This window comes from Leucoraja erinacea, chromosome 24 (assembly GCF_028641065.1).
Source record: "Leucoraja erinacea ecotype New England chromosome 24, Leri_hhj_1, whole genome shotgun sequence".
In the NCBI taxonomy this organism is placed as follows: Eukaryota; Metazoa; Chordata; class Chondrichthyes; order Rajiformes; family Rajidae; genus Leucoraja; species Leucoraja erinaceus.
This window is the reverse complement of record NC_073400.1, coordinates 28,734,028-28,760,219: the sequence shown is the minus strand read 5'-3', so window position 1 is coordinate 28,760,219 and position 26,192 is coordinate 28,734,028. Positions and strand designations below refer to the sequence as shown.

Sequence of the window (26,192 nt, the reverse complement as noted above, 5' to 3'; positions counted from 1 at the left end):
GAATAAACCTCTCCAGAGCCAAGCACATCCTTCCTCAGATATGGGCCCCAGATTTGATCGCAGTATTCCAAATGCGTCCTGACCAGCGCCTCACCGAGCCTCCGCGTTACGCCTCGACATTCTCACCTCCTTGGTGATGTCCAGTGAATAGTGCTCTGGCTCCATGTCCATCCTCCGGAGCCGTGCGATCTCGTCCCTGGGCGTCTCGTGATAGTTACCCGTGAAGTCGCCCCTGACCGCGGCCTCCAGCTGCGAGATGTCGATCTCCGTGGTCTTGCGGCGCGGAACCTACACGGGCGGCGAGGAGACGGCAGAGCGTTTCAGTTTAAGTTTCAGTTTATAGAGATACAGCGCGGAAACAGGCCCTTCGGCCCACCGTGTCCGTGCCGACCAGCGATCCCCCCCGCACACTAACACTATCCTACACACACACACACACTAGGGACAATTTACATTTGTACCAAGCCAATGGCCGTCTGCCAGGCTTGTCCAGCCTCTCCTCTCTTCTAGCTTGGACGCCCGAGCGAGAGAGAGAGAGAGTGTGTGTGTGCGTGAGAGTGTGCCGGTGTGAGAGAGAGTGAATGTGTGAGAACGTGTGATCCTTCGAATAAAGGGGAGGCCATTTAAGACTGAGGTGAGAAAAATCGTTTTCACCCATAGAGTTGTGAATTTGTGGAATTCCCTGCCACAGAGGGCAGTGGAGGCCAAATCACTGGATGGATTTAAGAGAGAGTTAGATAAGAGCTCTAGGGGCTAGTGGAGAATGGGGAGAAGGCAGGCACGGGTTATTGATAGGGGACGATCAGCCATGATCACAATGAATGGCGGTGCTGGCTCGAAGGAGCCTCCTCATGCACCTATGTTTCAATGCACGTGTGTGAGAGCGCGTGTGTTGTGTGTATAGGGGGGGGGGGGGGGGGGGGGAGATCAGTGCCGTACCGTCACTCTGCGGCCGATGGGCTTGGGACTGCTGCCGTCCATGTTGAGGAGCTGGCCGGAGGTCAGGGTGAGGCTGCGGCGTTTGTGGTGTCCCCGTAGCGAGCCGTTCTGGTGGCGCTTCATGCGCTCCGCCTGCTCCTCCACGCTCATCTTGGACTTGGCCTCGCCGGAGGGCAGGTTGACCCTCGCCCACTCCTGCCCAGGGGGCACAACACACACATGGTCAAGGGGGGGGGGGGGGGGGGGGGGGGGCGTGCGGGCAGGGGGAAAAAAGCAAACACGGGGAACAGCATCTCTGGTGAAAAAGGACGGGCGACGCTTCTAGTACGAGGGTCTGAGGAAGGGTCCACGACCAGAAACGTCGCCCACCCTTTCTCTCCAGAGATGCTGCCTGACCCGCTGAGTTACTCCAGCACTTTGTGTCTGTCTTCGGTATAAATCAGCATCTGCAGTTCCTTTCTACAGCGTTCTGGATGATTTAAGAGGGAGTTAGATGTGGCTCTTGTGGCTAAGGGGATCAGGGGGTATGGAGAGAAGGCAGGTACAGGATACTGAGTTGGATGATCAGCCGTGATCATATCGAATGGCGGTGCAGGCTCAAAGGGCCGAATGGCCTCTACTCCTGCACCTATTTTCTATGTTTCTATGATGAACCAGATTCCCCCACTCCATCTATTTGTCAAGTCACTTTTATTTATCTAGCACATTTGTTGCATTCACTCTGTCCTAGTTAATACACACGTCAGGGGAGAGAGAATTCAGGGCGGCACGGTGGCGCAGCGGTAGAGATGCTGCCTCACAGCGCCAGAGACCCGGGTTCGATCCTGACCACGGGTGCTGTCTGTACGGAGTTTGCACGTTCTCCCCGTGACCTGTGTGGGGCTTTCCCCGGGTGCTCCGGTTTCATAGAAACATAGAAATTAGGTGCAGGAGTAGGCCATTCGGCCCTTCGAGCCTGCACCGCCATTCAATATGATCATGGCTGATCATCCAACTCAGTATCCTGTACCTGTCTTCTCTCCATACCCTCTGATCCCCTTAGCCACAAGGGCCACATCTAACTCCCTCTTAAATATAGCCAATGAACTGTGGCCTCAACTACCCTCTGCGGCAGAGAGTTCCAGAGATTCACCACTCTCTGTGTGAAAAAAGTTCTTCTCATCTCGGTTTTAAAGGATTTCCCCCTCTATCCTTAAGCTGTGACCCCTTGTCCTGGACTTCCCCAACATCGGGAACAATCTTCCTGCATCTAGCCTGTCCAACCCCTTAAGAATTTTCTAATTAAACCACTCAGGCAGGCAGCCGGCTCGGGCAGAGCCCCCCCCCCCCCCCCCCTTCCGCCTGGCGCCGTGACCCGCGGATGGCCAGCTTGGCCAGGCCCAGGAGCAACCCGACCAGGACATCTTCGGCCCTCCTACCCCCTCTCCCCTACGCACGGGGTGTCCGAAGATGAGGGTGGTGGGTGTGAAGTGCAACCAGCAGGACAAAGGAGCAGCCCCTTTAGATAGTGGAACACGGGAGCTGCAGCCTCATGCACCCCATATACATGTGGTACACAGGCTCTTCCAGCCCGCAACAGTGGCGAGTCTGAGAACCGAGAGCATAACAGGGAGTTTAAGAAGGAACTGCAGATGCTGGAAAATCGAAGGTAGACAAAAAATGCTGGAGAAACTCAGCGGGTGCAGCAGCATCTATGGAGCGAAGGAAACCTGAAGGAAATAGGCAACGTTTCGGGCCGAAACCCTTCCGGGTTTCGGCCCGAAACGTTGCCTATTTCCTTCAGGTTTCGGGCCGAAAATTCTTCTTCAAACAGGGTGCTCGGTGCAGTAGCCTCCACCCCAGGTCCCCAATATGGAGGGGGAGGAGAATCCCTGCGTAGAGGGACCCCCACCCTCACGACCGGAAGGCAACACCGACCGCCACTTGGTGCCCGGATGACCCATGTCACATGTTTCGAGGGGGAAAAGCTAACCGCAGGCGGCTTGCGGTAATGAACAGTTGTGGCGCAATGTTACAGCTTACCCGTGCCAGCAGCTCGCCGTTGGTTTTATCGCCGGTCCGGACTGCCTGGCTGGACGGAGAGGGAGACGATTCCTCAGGCGGGGACTTGGTTCTCGGTGGCACCACACCTACTGTAGCAGCGAGACAGTGTACGGAGTCAGATAACACACCGTCCGCTCAAAAACCGGTATCTCCCATCAGAAAATATCAGATCATAAACATCAGGGATGAAATCCCACCAATAAATCCACCCACTGCAGTAATGTGCCACACAGTCACAGAGTGACACAGCGTGGAAACAGGCCCTTCGGCCCCACTTGCCCACGCCGACCAACCTGCCCCGTCTACACTAGTCCCACCTGCCCGCGTTTGGCCCCTGTGCTTCTAAACCTGTCCTATCCATGTACTTTGTCCAAGTGTTCATTAAATGTTGTATATGGTACACACGGTCGCAGGAGAATGGAGCTGAGAGAATGGAGCGGCTGGGCTTGTTCACTCTGGAGTTTAGAAGGATGAGAGGGGATCTCATTGAAGCATATTAGATTGTTAAGGGTTAAAGGCAGGAAGCATGTTTCACGGTGTTGGGGGAGACCAGAACCAGGGGTCCACAGTTTAAGGGGTTGGACAGGCTAGATGCAGGAAGATTGTTCCCGATGTTAGGAAGTCCAGAACAAGGGTCTCACAGCTTAAGGATAAGGGGGAAATCCTTTAAAACCGAGATGAGAAGAACTTTTTTCACACAGAGAGTGGTGAATCTCTGGAACTCTCTGCCACAGAGGGTAGTTGAGGCCAGTTCATTGGCTATATTTTAGATGTGGCCCTTGTGGCTAAGGGGATCAGGGGGTATGGAGAGACGGCAGGTATGGGATGCTGAGTTGGATGATCAGCCATGATCATATTGAATGGCGGTGCAGGCTCGAAGGTCCGAATGGCCGACTCCTGCACCTAATTTCTATGTTTCTATGTTTCTAAGAAGATGGAGTAAGCCATTTAGAACGGAGATGAGGAAACACTTTTTCACACAGAGAGTTGTGAGTCTGTGGAATTCTCTGCCTCAGAGGGAGGTGGAGGCCAGTTCTCTGGATGCTTTCAAGAGAGAGCTAGATAGGGCTCTTAAAGATAGTGGAGTCAGGGAATATGGGGAGGAACGGGATACTGATTGGGGATGTTCAGCCATGGTCACATTGAATGGCGGTGCTGGCTCGAAGGGCCGAATGGCCCACTCCTGCACCTATTGTCTATGTTTCTGATCAGCCTGACAATATTGAATGGAACTACACTGAAAATGCATGAAGAGTTCCTGTACGTTATTTTTTGTTTTATTCGTTTTTTTATTCTGAATAAACTTTTATTTTTGAAACTGGTAGAAAAATCCCTTGAATGAATAATTTAAGATCAATTAACCATATAACAATTACAGCGCGGAAACAGGCCATCTCGGCCCTTCTAGTCCGTGCCGACCACTTATTCTCCCCTAGTCCCATCTACCTGCACTCAGACCATAACCCACCATTCCATCCCCGTCCATATTTATTTTTAAATGATAAATAATTTTAAATTTAAATGATAATTTTAAATGATTTAAAATATCCAATTTATTTTTAAATGATATAATCGAACCTGCCTCCACCACTTCCACCGGAAGCTCATTCCACACCGCTACCACTCTCTGAGTAAAGAAGTTCCCCCTCATGTTACCCCTAAACTTCTGTCCCTTAATTTTCAAATTAAGGCCGGGACTTTTTAACCGGAGGGTCGGTCGGTCGGTCGGCCTGTCCCGGTGACGCCTGGCGAGTGATACCTTTGTTCTGCTTCTCCACCTCAGTGTCCGGCTTGCTCTGTCCGGAGCTGCCTTCCGATTGCAACACCGGCCGGTTTTCCTTCCTGGAAACGTCAAATCCCGGCTTCTGTGAAAGCCAAACGGGGAAAGAAAGTGTCAGCTGCGAGATGTCGGAGAAGTGACGGAGGTCCCTGCATTTTTTTAAGATTAGTTTAGAGATATGGGGGGGATGGGCAGAAACAGGCGGAGTCCGCGCCGACCAGCGATCACCCCGCGCGCGAGCATTGTCCAACACACACCGGCGGCAATTTACCATCTTTACCCGAAGCCGATTAACCGACAAACCCTGCACGTCTTTGGAGTGCGGGAGGAAACCGGGGAACCCGGAAAAAACCCACGCAGGTCCCGGGGAGAACGTGCAAACTTGGTACAGACAGCGCCCGAGGTCAGGAGCGAACCCGGGTCTCTGGCGCCGTGAGGCAGCAGCTCTACCGCCTGTGGTAGTCCTTGGGCCGTTTAAGATGGCTGCTCGCTGCATTACCAGCAAGTCAACGGGGAAAAAATTCGTCATCATTCATTTATCCTTTCTCCATTTTGTGACGGAGGGGGCTACAGCGAGAGGGAGAGGGGGTAGAGAGGGGGGGGGAGGGGGGGGGGAGGGGGAGAGGGGGAGAGGGGGAGAGGGAGAGGGGGAGAGGGGGGGAGAGAGGGAGGGGGGGAGGGAGAGAGAGAAAGAGGGAGAGGGGGAGAGGAGAGAGAGAGAGAGAGAGGGAGAGGGGGAGAGAGGGGGAGAGAGAGGAGAGAAGAGGGAGAGAGAGAGGAGGGAGGGGGGGAGAGAGGGGGAGAGGGGGGGAGAGAGGAGAGAGAGAGACGGAGGAGAGGGAGGGGGGGAGAGAGCGGGAGGGGGAGAGGGAGGGGGAGAGAAAGAGGGAGAGAGGGAGAGTGGGAGAGAGGGAGTGAGTGAGGGAGAGAGAAGAGAGGGGTGGCGGGCACGCTGTGGTTCTTGGTCTTTATCTTTCCTGACCCCAGGTTATGTTGACCTGCTCGCTCTGAGCACCCACCCGCTGTATTTAAAGGGACAGGGTCAACACTGTTATGAAGTCATGTATTAGATGTGCATATGGGACACACCAACAACACTGGAGGTGGCACCAAAATTAGAGGCATGAAATAAGGAGATTTTTATTTCACATGTTTCTTAGTTGATTTTAATTTAGTTTAGAGATGCTGTACGGAAACAGGCCCTTCGGCCCAACCGAGTCCGCACCGACCAGCGATGGCCCCGTGCATTAACACTATCCTATATACACACACACACACACACACACACACACACACACACACACACACACACACACACACACACACACACACACACACACACACACACACACACACACACACACACACACACACACACACACACACACACACACACACACACACACACACACACACACACACACTGGGGACAATTTGACACTTATACCAAGCCAATCAACCTACAAACCTGTACACCTTTGGAGTGCGGGAGGAAACCGGAGCACCCGGAGGAAACCCACGCGGGCCACGGGGAGAACGTGCAAACTCCGCACAGACAGCACCCGTGGTCAGGATCGAACCTGGGAGTATGGTGCTGTAAGGCAGAGCAACTATACCGCTGTGCCACCGTGCCGCCCTTAGTTTCTGTTTAACTAACACTGTGTGTTCACTGCCTGCACTGTGGGTCTGGCAATGATTTGACTTTAAAATCTGCATCATTTCATGGCTGTCTACCTCCCCCCCACCCCCCCCACCCCCCCCCCCCCCCCCCCATCTAAATCTTCCCCCCCACAACCCTTCAAGAAATTGCTATCCTCCACTCGACTTCCACAACACCCCTGATTGATTGAAAGATACAGCGTGGAAACAGGCCCTTCGGCCCACCGAGTCTATGCTGACCATCCGTCCACACTAGATCCCTGTTATCCCTGCACACTGGGGACAATTTACAGAGGGCCAATTCGCCTACACACAAACCTGCATGTGTTTGGGATGTGGGAGGAAACCGGAGCTCCCGGAGAAAACCCACGCGGGTCACAGGGAGGACATACAAACTACGTACAGGCAGCAGCACCCCCCCCCCCCCCCCCCAGTCAGGATCGAACCCGGGTCTCTGGCGCTGTGTGGCAGCAACTCTACCGCTGCGCCACCATGAATAATGAAATAATCTACCCCCCTCCCCCACCCCCTCCCCAGAGGTGTTATCCTTCCCAGAGCAAAGTAAAAACTGGATCTAAACATCTCAATAATAACAGACCCCTAATCTGTAAAATCCAATTGTTTGTTATTTATTGCGGCCTCTCTCAATGATTCTCACGTTACTGCGATGTTCTGAAGGTTAAAGCGTTACTGACGCAAGAACAAACATTTCTAAAAATACTCCTTGTAAAATCTTCCATTAACACTTGTGCAAAGACCCTTCAGGCAGTGACTACCAGATACTGACTCGATGCCATAAGGTCAGAGGTGATGGGAGCGTAACCACCGCAGGTCACAGGGGGATTGTTCAAACTCCGTACAGGCAGCACCCGTAGTCGGGATCGAACCCGTGTCTCTGGCGCTGTGAGCCAGCGACTTTACCGCTGCGCCACCTTGCTGTCCAAATACAGAAGGGCACCATCAGTTTGTGCAACTGAGCCACAGCCCTTCCTTTGAATTGATGTGTATGTAGAGCATGGAAACAGGCCCTTCTGCCCGTCAATTTCCTCCCTCCCCCTCACCCTCTACACTATGTTATCCCAATGATGCGTGCACTCCCTACACTCCGGGCCATGCTAAATGATTAGTAACTGGACTTTATCTTGCACTAAACGTTATTCCCTTTATCCTGTATCTGTACACTGTGGATGGTTCGATTGTAATCATGTCTAGCCTTTGTGCTGACTGAATAGCAGGTAACTGAAAGCTTTTCATTGTACCTTGGTACACGTGACAATAAACTAAAAACTATCCTCCATCTTCATTCCCCCTGCCTCGGCAAGGCCAGCAGCATAATCAAGGACCAGTCTCACCCCCGGTCACTCCCTCTTCTCCCCTCTCCCATCAGGCAGGAGGTACAGAGGTGTGCAAACGCACACATCCAGATTCAGGGACAGTTTCTTCCCAGCTGTTATCAGGCAACTGAGCCATCCCACCACCAACTAGAGACTGGCCCTGACCTCCCATCTACCTCATCGGAGTCCCCGGGACTACCTTTAATCGAAATTTACTGGACTTTATCTTGCACTAAACATTATTGACGTTGATCATATTTCTATACACTGTGGACGGCTCAATTGCAATCATGTATAGTTTCAAAGATAGACACAAAATGCTGGAGTAACTCAGGGGGTCAGACAGCATCTCTGGAGAAAAGGAATGGCTGACATTTCAGGTCGAGACCCGAAACGTCACCATTCCATCTCTCCAGAGATGCTGAGTTACTCCAGATAGACTTGGTTTATACTCTCTAGAATTTAGGAGATTGAGAGGGGATCTTATAGAAACTTACTAAATTCTTAAGGGGTTGGACAGGCTAGATGCAGGAAGATTGTTCCCGATGTTCGGGAAGTCCAGGACAAGAGGTCACAACTTAAGGATAAGGGGGAAATCCTTTAAAAACCGAGAATGAGAAGAACTTTTTTCACACAGAGAGTGGTGAATCTCTGGAACTCTCTGCCACAGAGGGTAGTTGAGGCCAGTTCATTGGCTATATTTAAGAAGGAGTTAGATGTGGCTCTTGTGGCTAAGGGGATCAGGGGGTATGGAGAGAAGGCAGGTACGGGATACTGAGTTGGATGATCAGCCATGATCATATTGAATGGCGGTGCAGGCTCGAAGGGCCGAATGGCCTACTCCTGCACCTAATTTCTATGTCTATGTTTCTATGTTTCCGACACATGTGTAGATCCAATTTCTGTTTCAGTTTTGTTTATTGTCACGTGTACCGAGGTACAGTGAAAAGCTTCTGTTGCGGGCTACCCAGCCAGCAGAAAGACAATAATACGTGATTGCAATCGAGACACTCGCGGCGTATAGATACATGATATATATATCTGGCCTCTCTCCACTGGCTCCCAGCATGGTACACAATCAACTTCAATCTCCTCTCATTCGTATACAAAATCATTAACAGGCTTGTCCCCACCTACATCAAAAATCTTCTAACCCACCATTCTACCTCCAGGTCCCTCAGGTTGGCCGACTTGTGGCTACCGGCTATCCTGCCCGCGGTCTAGGTTTAAGCTCAAGGACTCTGCGAGCGCACGCCGGGGGCTCTAACACCAAGACCCGGTGTGCGACCTCGCACCACCCGGCGTGGCTTTAATGGCCGCGGGACAATCGCCATCGCCAGCCGGGGGCTTTGACTTTGACTCTGACTCTGACATCGGGGGGGGAGTGCAGTGGAGAGATAAGTTTTTTTGGCCTTCCATCACAGCAATGTGATGGATGTTTATGTAAAATGTAAATTATGTTGTGTCTGGGGTCTATTTGTGTGTAATGTATGGCTGCAGAAACGGCATTTTGTTTGGACCTCAAGGGGTCCAAATGACAATTAAATTGAATCTTGAATCTTGAATCTTGACCGCACTTTTGCGGTTGCAGCACCTGGACTGTGGAACAGCATCCCTCTCCTCATCAGAACTGCCCCCTCCATCGCCTCCATCAAATCGAGGCTCAAAAACCTATTTCTAATCCCGAGCGTTTTTTGAGCCCCTCCGAGCGGGCGCTGTAAACAGTGTATGTATGTATTGTTAGGCCTGTGGACCATTGTATGTAGCACATTAGTACCTGCTCTGATGTACAGCACTTTGGTCAGCGTGAGTTGTTTTTAAATGTGCTATACAAATAAAATTGAATGATTGATGATAAGGGAATAACGTTTTTAGTGGAAGGTAAAGCCAGCCTTTCCGCTGACTGGCTAGCAGGCAATAAAAATGTTTTCCCTGTAATTCAGGATGCGTAATAATAAACTAAACTAAACCAGACTAAATGATTCACATCACACCCCTGGGCACGATGCAAGTTTGATGATATGAGATACAATGAGACAACTATGAGTCTATTGCACTTCAGGTGGAGCTGGGCATGAAATGGCGTCTCCGGTTTGGCCTCAGACGGAGGTCGGGTTTAGTGCAGAGTGTCGGCCGCTCGCCACCACTTATTTCATGCCTCGGAACCATGAGCAGGAGTGACACAGATGAGGGGGGGGAGGGGGGTGGGACCACAAGACTCGGGGAGTGATGAAGACAGGTGGGCTGGCCTGCCGCTTACTGCACTGGCTCTGTCACTCCTCCTCGTGTCCGCGGCGGTGGTCATCCCTCTGTCCGCCTGATCCCAGGAGTCGTCGACAGAGTGGGCCCAGAGGCTGCTGTCAGTGGGCAGAGGAGGGACAGCGGGCAGCGGGCCTTGCTGGAGGTAGGACTGCGGCAGGGGTGGTCGAGGCGGCCGCATCTCCTGAGACAAAGTAGAGCGAGCGTAAAGCGTGAAAGAGTAACCGCGCGCGGAGACGGCGAGACTGTGAGCGAGCAAGTGGAGGAGGTTAGCGTCTGGGAGGACCCCCCCTCCCCACCCACCTCCCACCTCCCCCTGACTTGAGGCTTCGGCCTACCAACTAGGAGATGGACCATTACCTGAAGAACACAAAACGCTGGAGCGAAACCCCTGTCCCACTGTACGAGCTAATTCAAGACTTCTTCCCAATTTGCCCCGATTCGAACTCGGAGATTTACCGTAATGGCCGCTCGTAGGTACTCGGGGCTCTCGTGGACATTTTGATAAATCTTCATGAGTCTTCCCCAGCTTACCACGTTTCCCGAGTACCTGCCGTTAGCGTTACAAGCCGCCAAGAGACGTCCCCGAGCTCCGACGTACCCGCTACGTACATTCTACGCGCTTACCACGAGTTTGATTTTTTTTTAAACTCGGGAGAGCTCTTGGAATGAACTCGTACAGTGGGACAGGGCTTTAACTCAGCAGGGACCGGCAGCATCTGACATTTCGGGTCGAGACCCTTCTTCTTCATTTTGTGTCTATCTTCGGTTTAAACCAGCATCTGCGGTTCTTTCCTACACATCACCTGAAGAACCTTTCATCAACTAGAGGTTTCTTGCTTCACTATATTAAACTGGTAGAGTCATAGTCATAGAGTTATACAGTGTGGAAACGGACCCACACCGACCAATGTCCCATCTACACTAGTCCCACCTGCCTGCGTTTGGTCCATATTCCTCCAAACCTGTCTAATGTACCATATACATGTCTAATTATTTGTCAAAGGTTGCGATAGTCCCTGCCTCCTCTGGCAGCTTGTTCTGCACACCCACCACCCTATGAGTGAAAAAGTTACCCCTCAGATTCCTATTAAATCTTTTCCCCTTTCACCTTAAACCTATGTCATAGAAACATAAAAATTAGGTGCAGGAGTAGGCCATTCGGCCCTTCGAGCCTGCACCGCCATTCAATGTGATCATGGCTGATCATCCAACTCAGTATCCCGTACCTGCCTTCTCTCCATACCCCCTGATCCCCTTAGCCACAAGGGCCACATCTAACTCCCTCTTAAATATAGCCAATGAACTGGCCTCAACTACCCTCTGTGGCAGAGAGTTCCAGAGATTCACCACTCTCTGTGTGAAATAAGTTCTTCTCATCTCGGTTTTAAAGGATTTCCCCCTTATCCTTAAGCTGTGACCCCTTGTCCTGGACTTCCCCAACATCGGGAACAATCTTCCTGCATCTAGCCTGTCCTCTGGTTCTCGATTCCCCTACGCTGAGCAAGAGACTCTGTGCGTCTACCCGATCTATTCCTCTCATGATTTTATATATCTCTACAAGATCACCCCCTCGAGTAGCTCAGGCCCTCGAGTCCTGGCAACATCCTCGTAAATCTTCTCTCTACCCTTTCCAGCTTGGCAACATCTTTCCCGTAACATGGTGGCCAGAACTGAACACAATGCTCTAAATGTGGCATCACCAGCGTCTTATACAACTGCAACATGACCTCCCAGCTTCTATACTCAATACTCTGACTGATGAAGGCCAATGGGCCAAAAGCCTCTTTGACCACCCGATCAACCTGTGACTGCAACTTCAAGGAACCATGCACCCGCACTCCTAGATCCCTCTGCCCTATGACACTCCCTACCATTCACTGTGTAGGTTCTGCCCATGCTAGACTTTCACTGTCAAACATGCTTCTAGAAATTTGATCCGTTGCATAGCTGACACATCTCCAGCCTGGTGGCCAAACCCAGGGTCAACTTCTAGGTCTCAATTCATTCCTAACTAGCCAACAGGGAATGACAAATGAGGAAAAACCTTTTCACCCAGAGAGTAGCGAATCTGTGGAATTCTCTGCCACAGAAGGCAGTGGAGGCCAATTCACTGGCTGTATTCAAGAGAGAATTACATAGAGCACTTAGGGCTAACGGAATCAAGGGATATGGGGAGAAGGCAGGAACGGGGTACTGATTTAGGATGATCAGCCATGATCATATTGAATGGAGGTGCTGGCTCGAAGGGCCGAATGGCCTACTGCTGCACCAATGTGGCAATCTATGAGATGCCCTGCTATCTGGGACATTTGAAGGTAAAAGGCCAGACTGCTCCCCTGATCCTTACCCTGGTCCCCGATTTGTTGGTGGAGAATCAAGCAGAATTGGAGCGTAGACAACTGCCAGAAACTCAAGAGAAATAACAAGTAAAAATTCTATCAGACCCAACACTGAAAGACCACAGGAGAGAAAGGGGTGACTTGGACAATTTTGCTCTTCCTACACCTTGTCGGTAAAGAGACAGCTGTTTCTTTCCAGACACATGTAGAGAGTCTCTTGCCCAGAGTAGAGGAATCGAGGACCAGAGGACAAGGGTTTAAGTTGAAGGTGAAAAGATTCAAGAGGAAGAGTGGTGGGTGTGTGGAACGAGCTGCCGGAGGAGGTTGGTGAGGCAGGGGCTATCCCAATGTTTAAGAAACAGTCAGACAGGTACATGGACACTGAGAGTGGTGAATCTCTGGAATTCTCTGCCACAGAACGTAGTTGAGTAGTTATAGCAGTTCATTGGCTATATTTAAGAAGGAGTTAGATGTGGCCCTTGTGGCTAAAGGGATCAGGGGGTATGGAGAGAAGGTAGATACAGGATACTGAGTTAGATGATTAGCCATGATCATATTGAATGGCGGTGCAGGCTCGAAGGGCCGAATGGCCTACTCCTGCACCTATTTTTTTATGTTTCTATAGGACGGGTTTGGAGGGATATGGGCCAAATGCAGGCACATGGGTCCAGTGTGGCTGGGACATGTTGGCCCGTGTGGGCAAGTTGGGCCGAAGGGCCTGTTTCCACATTCTATGACTGTAACAAAAGGAACTGCAGACGCGGGTTTACCAGAAAATACGCCAAGTGCTGAAGCAACTCAGCGGGTCAGGCAGAATTTCTGGAGAATATGGATAGGTGACGTTTCAGGTTGAGACCTTTCCCTGAATTTTCAGACTGAAAATAGGGTCTCGACCCAAAACATCGCCCATACATGTTCTCGAGAGTCGCAGCCTGACCCGCTGAGTTCCTCCTGCACTTTGTGTCTTTGTTTGGTAAACCAGCATCTGCAGTTCCTCCAGGGATTTCTTCCTCATTAATTTGTAACAAGACGAGTTACCTCAATTTCTATTTCACTTCCTCCTACTGTTGGTGTCATGTCAGGTGACATGGTGTCAGGTGAAAAAAGAAATTCGAGGAGGACTTTCACCCCTCTCTCAAAGAAGGGGGGGGGGGAAACTGAGAACTCACAGCCAATCAATGGAGCAAACGTTGGGAGCGGAGAGATTTTAAGTTTAGTCTGGTTTAAGTTTAGAGATACTGCGCGGAAACAGGCCCTTCGGAGCGCCGGGTCCGTGCCGACCAGCGATCCCCGCACACTAATGCCCCTGTCCCACTTAGGAAACCTGAACGGAAACCTCTGGAGACTTTGCGCCCCACATAAGGTTTCCGTGCGGTTCCCGGAGGTTTTTGTCAGTCTCCCTACCTGCTTCCACTACCTGCAACCTCCGGCAACCACCTGCAACCTCCGGGAACCGCACGGAAACCTTGATACCAAGCCGATTAAGCTGCAAACCTGCACGTCTTTGGAGTGTGGGGGTGGGGAACCGGAAAAAACAACCCAGGCAGGTTGCGGGGAGAGCGTACAGACAAGCACCTGTGATCGGGATCGAACCTGGGTCTCTGGCGCCACGAGGCAGCAACTCTACCGCTGCGCCACTGTGCCGCCCTCACCGTGAAAAGGCGACGAGCACGAGGGAAACTGGATTGGAGAGCTGGCGGGTGAGAGGGACTTTGAGCAGGGTTGGTGCAGGGCAGATTTTCATTCATATTTGCTGGAGTAGAAGACAGGCTTTACAACCCACAACCACCCCCCCCACCCCCCCAAACATTGCAATAAGTGTGTGGGTCAGGCCGTCCTGAGATCAGTCTCCGCTTACCTCATTGACTGGTTGCTGGGCGGCCATTTGCAATTCGGAGTCGGGCGAGAAGGGGCTCAAGGGGCTGGTGACGCTGTTAGAACTCAGGGGGCTGGCGGGGCTGTTGGGACTGGAAGTGCCCACCTGGGCATTCGGCACTGCGGAGAAAGGGCAAGTGAAATGTTACTAAAAATACCAGGGTGAATCGCCACAGGCAATAACCGAAAATAGACACCAAAAACTCAGCGGGTCAGGCAGCATCTCCTGAGGAAAGGAATAGGTGACGTTTCAGGTCGAGACCCTACTCTCCCTCTCTGCCACCCCAGAGATGGGGTACTGATTTGGGGATGATCAGCCATGATCACATTGAATGGCGGTGCTGGCTCGAAGGGCCGAATGGCCGACTCCTGCACCTATCGTCTATTGTCTACCATTCACTCGCTTAAATTGAATCCCACCAGGTTTCGAGAAGAGTCTAGGTTCGGTTAGAAAGGAACTGCAGATGCTGGTTTACACCACAGTCAGAAAACTGCTGGAGTAACTCAGCGGGACAGGCAGCATCTCTGGAGGGACAGTCTGAAGAAACGTCACCCATTCCTTCCCTCCAGAGATGCTGCCTGTCCCGCTGAGTTACTCCAGCATTTTGCCTCTATCTTTAGTTTAAGGAAGGGTCCCGACCCAAAACGTCACCTATTCCTTCTCTCCAGAGATGCTGCCTGTCCCGTTAGCCCTGACAGCTATGTCTAACTCTCTCTTGAAAACATCCAGTGAATCGGCCTCCACTGCCTTCTGTGGCAGAGAATTTCACAGACTCACAACTCTCTGGGTGAAAAGGTTTTTCCTCATCTCAGTCCTAAGCGGCCCACCCCTTATTATTAACCTGTGACCCCCCCTGGTTCTGGGCATTTTTCCTGCATCTAGCCTGTCCAACCCCTTAAGAATTTGTTTAAGAAGGAACTGCAGATGCTGGAAAATCGAAGGTAGACAAAAGTGCTGGAGAGACTCAGTGGGTGCGGCAGCATCTATGGAGCGAAGGAAATAGGCAACGTTTCGGTCCGAAACGTTGCCTATTTCCTTCGCTCCATAGATGCTGCAGCACCCACTGAGTTTCTCCAGCACTTTTGTCAACCCCTTAAGAATGTTGTGCGTTTCGTACAAGATGGCGTACCATTCTGTTTGAGAGTGTCGGCCGTAACCCGTTCCGGATAGGTCTTCCTCAGGCCCTCCATCACATCCTGGATCCTCCACAGTTCCTTCTGGATGTTCTTGTACCCCAGCTCCGCCTGAGGAAGTAACACCGAGCCGTTTACCACCACCACCTCGATACGCAGTCAGTTTTAGCTCCATTAGCTTACGTAGTCGACACAAGGAACGGGATTATGGAAGGAAGATGGAGGTTTACACAGGGGGGGAAAAAGGCACAAAACGCTGGAGTAATGCCCCTGTCCCACTTAGGAAACCTGAACGGAAACCTCTGGAGACTTTGCGCCCCACCCAAGGTTTCCGTGCGGTTCCCGGAGGTTTTCGACAGTCTCCCCTACCTGCTTCCACTACCTGCAACCTCCGGCAACCACCTGCAACCTCCGGGAACCGCACGGAAACCTTGGGTGGGGCGCAAAAGTCTCCAGAGGTTTCCGTTCAGGTTTCCTAAGTGGGACAGGGGGGCATAACTCAGCGGGTCAGGCAACATCTCAAGAGAACATTGGATAGGTGACGCGTCGGGTTGGGGCCCTTCTTCGAGGTCCCCATCCCAAATCGGTCGCCCATCCATGTTCTCCAGAGATGGAGATCACATTGAAATGCAGAAGATCTCTGGCACTTTGCGTCTATTCTTCTCCACTATAGTTAGACAACAACAGACAAAATCACTTTTGGTTGTGATGGGATGGGTTGGGACACATAGTATCACGGGGAGAAAAGATTGAGCAGGAAGAAACTACAGATGCCGAAGATTTGTACCAAAGATGGGCGCAGAGTGCTGGGGTAACTCAGCGATTCAGGCGGCATCTCTGGAGGAAAAGGACGGGGTGACGTTTCAGACCGAAGAATGGTCCCGTCCCAAAACGCCACCCGTTCTTTTTTCTCCAGAGATGCCGCCTTACCCCGCTGAGTTACTCCAGCACTTTATGTCCAACTGAAGTGCTGGAGTAACTCAGCGGGACAGGCGGAATCTCTGGAGGGAAAGTGGATGGGTGACGATTCGAGCCGGGACCCTTCTTCAGACTGGATATGGTGACGTTGTGTATATGGTGTCTGAAGAAGGTTCTCGGCCCAGAATGTCACCCATCCCTTTGTCTCCAGAGACGCTGCCTGACCCGCTGAGTTACTTGTGAGGTTATCCACTTTGGTAGCAAAAACAGGAAGGCAGATTACTATCTAAATGGCGTTAAGTAAGTAAGTAAGTTTATTGGCCAAGTATTCACATACAAGGAATTTGCCTTGGTGCTCCGCCCACAAGTAACAACATGACACACAGTGACAGTTACGAATGACTCAGAAAACACTAAACATTAACAATAATAATAAAACATTAATGATAATGTCACGTTGAGATAAGGGGAAGTACAACGGGACATCTGGGGGTCCTTGTACATCAGTCTATGAAAGTAAGCGTGCAGGTACAGCAGGCAGTGAAGAAAGCGAATGGCATGATGGCCTTTATAACAAGAGGAATCGAATATAGCAGCAAAGAGGACCTTCTGCATTGGTACAGAACCCCAGTGAGACAACACCTGGAGTATTGTGTGCAGTTTTGGTTCCCTAATTTGAGGAAGGACATTCTTGCTATTGAGGGAGTGCACCGTAGGTTTACAAGGTTAATTCCCGGGATGGCGGGACTGTCATATGCTGAGAGAATGGAGCAGCTGGGCTTGTACACTCTGGAGTTTAGAAGGATGAGAGGATATCTCATTGAAACATATAATATTGTTAAGGGCTTGGACACACTAGAGGCAGGAAACATGTTCCCGATGTTGGGGGAGTCCAGAACCAGGGGCCACAGTTTAAGAATAAGGAGTAAGCCATTTGGAACGGAGACGAGGAAACACTTTTTCTCACAGAGAGTGGTGAATCTGTGGAATTCTCTGCCTCAGAGGGCGGTGGAGGCAGGTTGTCTGGATGCTTTAAAGAGAGAGCTAGATAGGGCTCTTAAAGATAGCGGAGTCAGGGGATATGGGGAGAAGGCAGGACCGGGGTACTGATTGGGGATGATCAGCCATGATCACATTGAATGGCGGTGCTGGCTCGAAGGGCTGAATGGCCTACTCCTGCACCTATTGTCTATTGTCTATTGTCACTCCAGCGCTCCATGTCTATCTTCGCTTGAGAAGATTATTGGTTTAAGATCTCCAAAGGTCTCTCTGTGTGGATGATTAATGATGAGTGAGTGTACATTGATGACTGGATGGCAGTGTTACCTGCATTCCCGCGGGATTGTTCAGTTGCTCCCACAAGTCATTGTGAATGATGGACAACTCCATCTTGAGGGCATCGCACTCCATTTTTGTGTTTGCAAAGGCCTGAAACAGGTGTAACGTGCAAAGCAGGACCAGGACACAAGTCAACACATGTCTTCCAAACGCTTCATGCCTAAAGAATGCTCAACAAAGAATCAAATCTCATTCATTGAAGGCAAGTAATGGATAGAACTACAACTGACTCCCGTCATGTGAAGCTGTCAGAAGATTATAAGTGATAGGAGCAGAATTAGGCCATTCGGCCCATCAGGTCTACTCTGTCACTCAATCGTGGCTCATCAATCTTTCCCTCTCGACCCCATTCTCCCGCCTTCTCCCCATAAACCCTGACATCTTTACTGATCAAGAATCTATCTATCCTTAACTGCCTTAAAAACATGAATTGAATTGGCCTTCAAAGCCTTCCGCGGCAATGAATTCCACAGGGCGGTTCTGTGGCGCAGCGGTAGAGTTGCTGCCTTACGGTGCTTGCAGCGCCGGAGACCCGGGTTCGATCCCGACTACGGGTGCCTGCGTGTCTGTGTGGAGTTTGCACGTCCTCCCCGTGACCTGCGAGATCTTCGGTTTCCTCCCACACACCAAAGACGTACTAGTTTGAAGGTTAATTGGCTTGGTGTAAATGTAAAATTAGTTTAGTGCTCTGTGTATCAGGATAGTGTTGGTGTGCGGGGATCGCTGGTCGGCGCGGACTCGATGGGCCGAAGGGCCTGTTTCCCACACTGCGTGTCGAAACTAAAACTAAACTAAACCACCTGACGCCAACATTTTGCCCCCACCCCACCCCGTACCGTGGTGGCTTGCGAGAGCTCCCCGCGGATGTTGACCAGCTGGTTCTGTAGCGACTCCTTCTTCTGCACCAGTTGCTCGGTGTAGCCGGGTTGGTTGCGGTACATCGCCATCTCCCGGTGGGTGGTTTCCAAGGCACTTTCCAGAGATTCCTGCAAGCACGACAGGTGTAAGGAGGAACATTCACCAGAGTCACAACAGCGAACATTAGAAATGGCCAAGACACAAGGTTGGGCGGCACGGTGGCGCAGCGGTAGAGTTGCTGCCTTACAGCACCACAGACCCGGGTTCGATCCTGACTTTTGGGGGTGTCCCACTTAGGCGACTGGCGACTGCAAGTTTGAATGGAATTCACCTACGACAACTGGCGACAACCTACGACAGCAAAAATTATCGCCACTGTCGCCAAAAAATTCACAACATGTTGTAAATTTTGTGGCAGTCGCCAGTAGTCGCCCAATAAAATCGCCTAAGTATGACAGGCCCATTAGCGTGCTGTCTGTGCGGAGTTTGTACGTTCTCCCCACGACTCGCGTGGGTTTTCTCCGAGATCTTCGGTTTTCTCCCACCCTCCAAGGACATACAGGTTTGTTGGTTACTTGGCTTGGTGTAAATGTAAAATTGTCCCTAGTGTGTGTAGGGTGGTGTTAGTGTGCGGGGATGGCTGATCTGTGAGGGCCGAAGGGCCTGTTTCCGTGCCGTATCTCTAAACTAATCTAGTGAGCAAAAACAAAAAAAATAACACGGTGGCGCAGCTGGTCGAGGATCACAGAGTCACAGCATCAGAGACCCGGGTTCGATCCTGACGACGGGCGCTGTCTGTCTGGAGTTTGTACGTTCTCCCTGTGACCGCGCCGATTTCCTCCGGGTGCTCCGGTTTCCTCCCACACTCCAAAGCCGCACAGGTTTGTCGCCTAATTGGGCATTGGTAAAATTAGTGTGTGTAGGACGGTGCTAGTACGACACGAGATGAAACCCGGTGGGCCGAAGGGCCTGTTTCTGCGCTGTATCTTTAAAGTTTAGATTATTTAGTCTAGAGATACAGGGTGGAAACACGCCCTTTGGCCCATCGCATCCGCACAGATGAAAATAGAATCTAAAGTCTAAAGGAAAATCTGATGTAAAATGTCCCTCCACAACTGGGGCGTGATGCAGAGGCTGAGGAACGGAGTGGGAAGTCCCCCTACCTTCTCCTTGCGGAGTTGGAGGACCCATTTCTCCTGTTCTCGCTGGTTCTTGGTCTGCTCGCAAAATCGACCCAGCAACTTCTGTTTCCAAAAGGGAAGAACAACGGAGTTAGTTTTCAGATGCAGCTTTCGACAGAGACTGTGGTGAAGGGGGGAGGCTCCCATTGGAAGAGCCGCCAGCCTGCAAGCGCACCGCCATTTACAGTCCGCATCTAAATGGAAGACACAAAGTGCTGGAGCAACTCAGAGTAATGGCCGCATCTCTAACAACACCGTGGATCATTTAACTAAAGGGCCTGTCCCACTTTGAGATTTTTTCCGGCGACTGCGAATGTCTTCGACTGACGCCCGTAGTCGCCCTGAAAACCGTCAAGTTACGACACCCTCACGACACTCTGCGTCATCCGCCTTCACAACATCTTTTTCTTCTTGTGTACGGAGTGCACAGCCTAAAGTTGTAGGACAACTTGTTCGATTTGAACATTTGATTGTGCACGCCAGGTTGATTGCATTCGTCGAAACAGAGCGGACCACGTGAAGGTTGCAATCTCCCACCCCCTTCACAACACAAGGAGGCTACACTGAAATATAATAATCACATTGGCAATGAACTTATATCTACAATAAATTTAACTTTTTAAGAAATAAGTTGTTTGTTTAACGTCAGCGTCTCCGGGCGTCACCCGCAGGACAACGCACGTCAGCGTGTGACAGGGCGCACGACATGACGACATGGGGGACTTTTTAATCTCTTCTCTGTATGGGGACCCGACCTTTTCCCTGTCGGGTCTCCGTTGTCGATGGGCCTAACATTCCAGCCTCCAACCGGAACCAACCACAGGGCTCCAGTCACCATCGCGGAGCCGGCCGACTTCAGAGCGTGGAGAGCTGTGGTGGCACGTGGCTGAGATCCGACTTCATAGACTGTAACATTGGGAGCTCGCGGGTCCCGGGTGGGAGACCGTTTTTCGGAGCTCCCGCAACGGCAACTTCTCCCGCCCGAATCGCGGGGTTAAAATGACCCGGAGCAGGGCCTTACATCGCCCGGCGCGGCTTTAACGGCCGCGGGACATACCATCGCCCGCAGGGGGCTTCAACATCGGGAGCCCCGGTTGCCTCGACACAGCAGTTGGACTGCTAGACCGCGGGAGAAGAACAAAGAACAGGGAAGAGACAAGACCTTTGCCTTCCATCACAGTGAGGAGATGTTTGGAGAGTCAATGTGATGAATGTTTATATAAATTGTGTTAATTGTGTGTCTTGTTTTTTTTTTTGATGTTATGACTGCAGGAACGAAATTTAGTTCGAACCATGTCTGTTTGAATGACAATAAATGGCATTCTATTCTATTCTTCAGACCTATTCAATGTAATCTGTTCCTTGTCTCCACACGATGTTTCCAGGTTTAGGGAGACGCTTTCAGGTGAGACGTCTGTTTAGGCGTCGGCGACACAGCCAACAAACCAGACACAGACACAGACAAGTCAACCAAGGGCATCAACTGTTATTCCCAAACCAAACCTGAGCCACAAGTGCAGCAATCTCAAACATGTCATTGATCTGTTTGAGGGCTTAAAAAAAAGGCAAATATTGATAAAAGGCAAAGAACACATCGTTCAGCAAATCGTTCTGGCCTCGGCGATGTTCCGAGTCAGGCTGACCCAAACCAAAACCCAATGTGTCAACAGAATATATCTCTGGCCAGAGCCGGACTTCATAAAGTCATGTGATAGGAGGAGAATTAAGCCATTCGGCCCATCAAGTCTACTCTGCCATTCAATCATGGCTGATCTATCTCCCCACTCCCAACCCCATTCTCCTGCCTTCTCCCCATGAGCTCGGCACCCGTACTAATCAAGAATCTATCTATCTCTGTCTTAAATATATCCACTGACTTGGCCTCTACAACCCTCTGTGGTAACAAATCCCACAGATTCACCACCCTCAGACTAAAGAAATCCCTCCTCATCTCCTTCCTAAAGGAACGTCCTTTAATTCTGAGGCTGTGACCTCTGGTCCTAGACTCTCCCACTGGCGGAAACATCCTCTCCACAAGATCGAGGTAAAGACAGGGAGATACAAGACATCACCTCCTCTCAAATCCCAGCACACGATATCATACTCCGATATCCTTATCAGTCCTGTTTTCACGTCTATGAATAACCTGCAGACTCCCTTCCTCCCATAGAAACCAGGATTGAAATCCGAGTCTGAAGAAGTCTCGACCCGAGACGTCACCCATTCCTTCCCGCCGGAGATTCTGCCCGTCACCCCGAGTTACTATCTTCGGTGTGAACCAGCATCTGCAGTCCCTTCCTTGGGAGAGTGTCATAAATTCGTGAGGAATAGGGGTAGAATTGGGCCATTTGGCCCATCAAGTAGTATGCCTACCATAGTGGTCAATGCCTACCATGTTCTGTTGTGCTGAAGCAAAGCAAGAATTTCATTGTCCTATCTGGGACACATGACAACAAATTTGAATCTTGAATCATGTCTACTCCGCCACTCAATCATGGCTGATCCATCTCTCCCGCTGAGTTACTCCAGCATTTTGTGTCTGCCTTCGGTGCAAACCAGCATCTGCAGTTCCTTCATGCTCACTTATTGAAATCCCACGGGTTATTTTATCCCCGAGAAGGGACGTTGGATTGCAGCGACGTTAGTAATAACCTCTTAAACAAAAATTGATGGAACTTACATCAATCTCCAGCTCATCGACCTTGTAATGGTGCAGGCCGTCCTGGTACCTGTCCTGATATGGAACCTGCAATAACAGCAGTAATGGTTTAGGGCTTTGACCTTGCCGAGAGGGACACACACACACCAAGATCAGTAATCAAACGTCACGCAGGTACAGAGGTGTGAAGACAAACACCTCCAGATTCGGGGACAGTTTCTTCCCAGCTGTTATCAGGCAACTGAACCATCCCACCAACAACTAGAGAGTAGTGCTGAACTACTATCTACCTCATTGGGGACCCTCGGACTATCTTTGATCGGATTTTACTGGCTTAACATAGAAACATAGAAACATAGAAAGTAGGTGCGAGAGTAGACCACCAGGTCCGTCGAGCCCGCACCGCCATTCGCTCATGGCTGAACACTAAACAGACACACTTACCCACAAACAGTAGACACAAGACACAGAACACAAGACACTACCCTCCCCCTTATACCGCTTTCACCCCTCTCCACCCCAAGAACCTCGTGATCTCCTGGGGGAGACAAAAAAACGGATAAAAACCCAGGTCCAATTCGGGAAAAAAAATCCGGGAAATTCCTCTCCGACCCCAATCCAGGCGATCGACACTTGTCCAGGAGATCACTCAGGTCTTACTATACTAACCATACCTAGGTCCATATCCCTGCCCTCTCCCCGTAGCCCCTTATCCCCTTGGCAGCTAAAAAACCATCTATTTTAGTCTTAAATATATTTAAAGTTTCTGCTTCCACTAACCTTGCACTAAACATTATTCCCATATTTTGTTGTTGATTGTTTAGAGATACAGCACGGAAACAGGCCCTTTGGCCCACTGAGTCCAGACCGACCAGCGATCCCCGCACATTAACACAAGCCTATACCCACACTAGGGACAATTTATACTTCTACCAAGTATGCAAACCCAAGCCAATTAACCTACAAACCTCTTCGTCTTTGAAGTGTGGGAGGAAACTGAAGATTTCGGAGAAAAGCAACGCAGGTCACGGGGAGAAACGTACAAACTCCGTACAGACAGCACCCGTAGTCGGGATCGAACCCGGGTCTCTGGCGCTGCAAGGCAGCGACTCTACTGCTGCGTCACCGTGTTGCCCTATGCAGGGCATCATGTAGTGCCGGTGATCGCTGGTCGGCGCGGACTCGCTGGGCCGAAGGGCCTGTTTTCACACTGTATATATAAAGTCTACTATGTACATCATCCCGGTAGATTTAATCATCTTCTCCACCCAGAACATAATACTCCAGATGAGTAAACCTCTCAATTAGTCGTTAGAAAACCACCCTGTTATTATTCATGTCGCACACTTCCCTTTATACATGTGCCCTCATCGCACAATACAGCTCTTTGTTCAGCACTCCAGCAGCGTTTTTCCTTAGATTGGCTGCCAGACAAACGTGAATGGTCTGTGGACTGAAACTTGTCAATTAACCCTGATTAGCACAAAGGGTCGGGGGAAAGTCCGGGATCTTTAATCCAAATTAAACTCTTCCAACACATTCAAAAGCCGTTTCATCTATCAATGCACGCAGACTGTTTGTTCAATTAGCCGGCTACTCAGTCTCCCTACAAACCCGCACAGAAACCGGAGCACCCGGAGAAAACCCACACAGGTCACGGGGAGAACGTACAAACTCTGCACGGACAGCGTCTCCGGACAGCATCTCTGGAATTCTCTGCCACAGAAAGTAGTTGAGGCCAGTTCATTGGCTATATTTAAGAGGGAGTTAGATGTGGCCCTTGTGGCTAAAGGGATCAGGGGGTATGGAGAGAAGGCAGGTACAGGATACGGAGTTGGATGATCAACCATGATCATATTGAATGACGGTGCAGGCTCGAAGGGCCGAATGACCTATTCCTGCACCTATTTTCTATGTTTCTATGTTTCACCCATAGTCGGGATCGAACCCGGGTCTCTGGCGCTGTGAGGCAGCAACTCTACCGCTGCGCCACCGCGCCGCCCCAACATAAATTTACAGACAGCGCCCGACTTACGAAACAGGCGCCGCATGTAAAAGTTGCATTTAGGTAACCGATCCTGTACTCAGTCCCGGACTCGTGCAATCAAGGCAGTTTGTGAATTCCACAACACTGTACGATCGCTCAAGTTTGCATCGGAAACAAGCCGGCAGTGGCGGCAGTGATTGCCCAGAAGGCCGTGCGCAGCAGAAAGTGCCCTGGACGCAGCTGAGACCGTGAATACTCTCTGTGTCGGACACAGAGTGCTGGAGATACTCAGCGGGCCAGGCAGCATCTCTGGAGAATATGGACAGGCAACGTTTCGGGTCGAGCCACTTCTTCACACTCAGTGAGTTATTTCGGGCAGTGGATTCCAATTCACGTAAAATCTGACTGATGTAAGGGTTGAAGTGGCAGCACGGCAGAGTTGCTGCCTTACACAATGCTCACAGCGCCAGAGACCCTGGTTCGATCCCGACTACGGGCGCTGTCTGTATGGAATTTGTACGTTCTCCCCGTGACCTGTGCGGGTTTTCTCCGGATGCTCCAGTTTCCTCCCACACTCGAAAGACGTGCATGTTTGTAGGTTAATTGGCTTGGTGTAATTGTAAATTGTCCCTAATGTGCACGAGATTGCGTTGGTTTGCGGGGATCGCAGGTCGGCACGGACTTGGTGGGCCGAATGGCCTGTTTCCACAAAGTATTTCTTAACTAAACTAAACATATTAATCCTCATATAAGTCGGGGAGTATAAGCCTGAATACTAACATGAAGGGTATCAATGAAAAGAGGAATCATTAAATGGCCTTAGGTGACATAGCAACGTTTGCTACAGACTCGGAGACATGAGTGCCCTGGTTAATAATAATGGTCCCATTATTACAGCATGTTCATCAATATTTTGATTCCATTTTCACATAAACTGTTCTTCAATGAGTTCATGTTCTTAAGTAATTGGAGCAGAATTAGGCCATTCGGCCCATCGAGTCTACTCCGCCATTCAATCATGGCCGATCTATCTTTCCCTCCTAACCCCATTCTCCTGCCTTCTCTCCGTAACCCCTGACACCCGTGGCAATCTCTCCACACATCCTCAAACATTAAGAAAAACTCTTCCGATGTGGTTTGGTGCCAGCGAGAGACATTCCTTTCATATTTTTATGCTCTTATTAAAATCTTTCATGCGGGACTTTGCCTGCTAATAACTAATCCTCTTTAATTAGCCTATTTCATTTGCAAAGGGCAAACTCATTATGTCCTTAAACCTACCATCTCACTGGGGTACTTACTGCAGGTTGGTGCATGCAGTTCAAACTATGTCCTTGATCAAATAAATCCTTTTGTTTCATTATTTTAGTTTTAGAGATACAGCATGGAAACAGGCCCTTCGGCCCACCGGGTCCGTGCCGACCAGCGATCGCCCGTTCACACTTTGTACTCACGTCTACAAACCCGCAACCGGAGCCCCCCGGGAGAAAACCCACGCAGGTCACGGGGAGATCGGGCAAACTCCGCACAGACAGCACCCGTGGTTGGGATTGAACCCGGGTCACTGGCGCTGTGATTCTGCTCTGCCACTGCGCCGCCCTACTGGACATATACGGGGCATGGCAACAGGCCTTTTGGCCCACCAGGTCCACACCGACCATCCATCACCGTAACGTGATGCAAGTCTTACCAATTCATAAGTGATAGGGGAAGAATTAGGCCATTCGGCCCTTCAATTCTCCTCCACTATTCAATCATGGCTGATCTATCTGTCATTGAGGCTGGAAGTAAAGCGGACTTAATACTTCCACATTTTCAAGCAGTGCACAGTGGCGCAGCTGGTAAACCCGCGGCCTCAAAGCGCCAGAGAACCACGGTTCGATCCT

At 50.6% G+C, this 26,192-nt stretch overlaps 1 protein-coding gene across 4 annotated transcripts in view; it reads right to left on the bottom strand.

Moving 5' to 3' along the window:
• plekha6 (pleckstrin homology domain containing, family A member 6) overlaps nucleotides 1–26,192 on the bottom strand; it is a 198,616-nt gene that overhangs the window by 9,033 nt on the left and 163,391 nt on the right. For all 4 annotated transcript variants that reach the window (XM_055654906.1, XM_055654908.1, XM_055654907.1 and 1 more), the window contains 11 exons: nucleotides 22,341–22,406; nucleotides 19,643–19,723; nucleotides 18,458–18,607; nucleotides 17,610–17,711; nucleotides 15,362–15,476; nucleotides 14,215–14,351; nucleotides 10,016–10,198; nucleotides 4,742–4,847; nucleotides 2,962–3,071; nucleotides 940–1,134; nucleotides 127–288 (listed from right to left, as the gene is read on the bottom strand). In XM_055654906.1, the coding sequence (XP_055510881.1) occupies nucleotides 127–288; nucleotides 940–1,134; nucleotides 2,962–3,071; nucleotides 4,742–4,847; nucleotides 10,016–10,198; nucleotides 14,215–14,351; nucleotides 15,362–15,476; nucleotides 17,610–17,711; nucleotides 18,458–18,607; nucleotides 19,643–19,723; nucleotides 22,341–22,406 (1,407 nt within the window). The remainder of the gene's footprint in view (nucleotides 1–126; nucleotides 289–939; nucleotides 1,135–2,961; nucleotides 3,072–4,741; nucleotides 4,848–10,015; nucleotides 10,199–14,214; nucleotides 14,352–15,361; nucleotides 15,477–17,609; nucleotides 17,712–18,457; nucleotides 18,608–19,642; nucleotides 19,724–22,340; nucleotides 22,407–26,192) is intronic.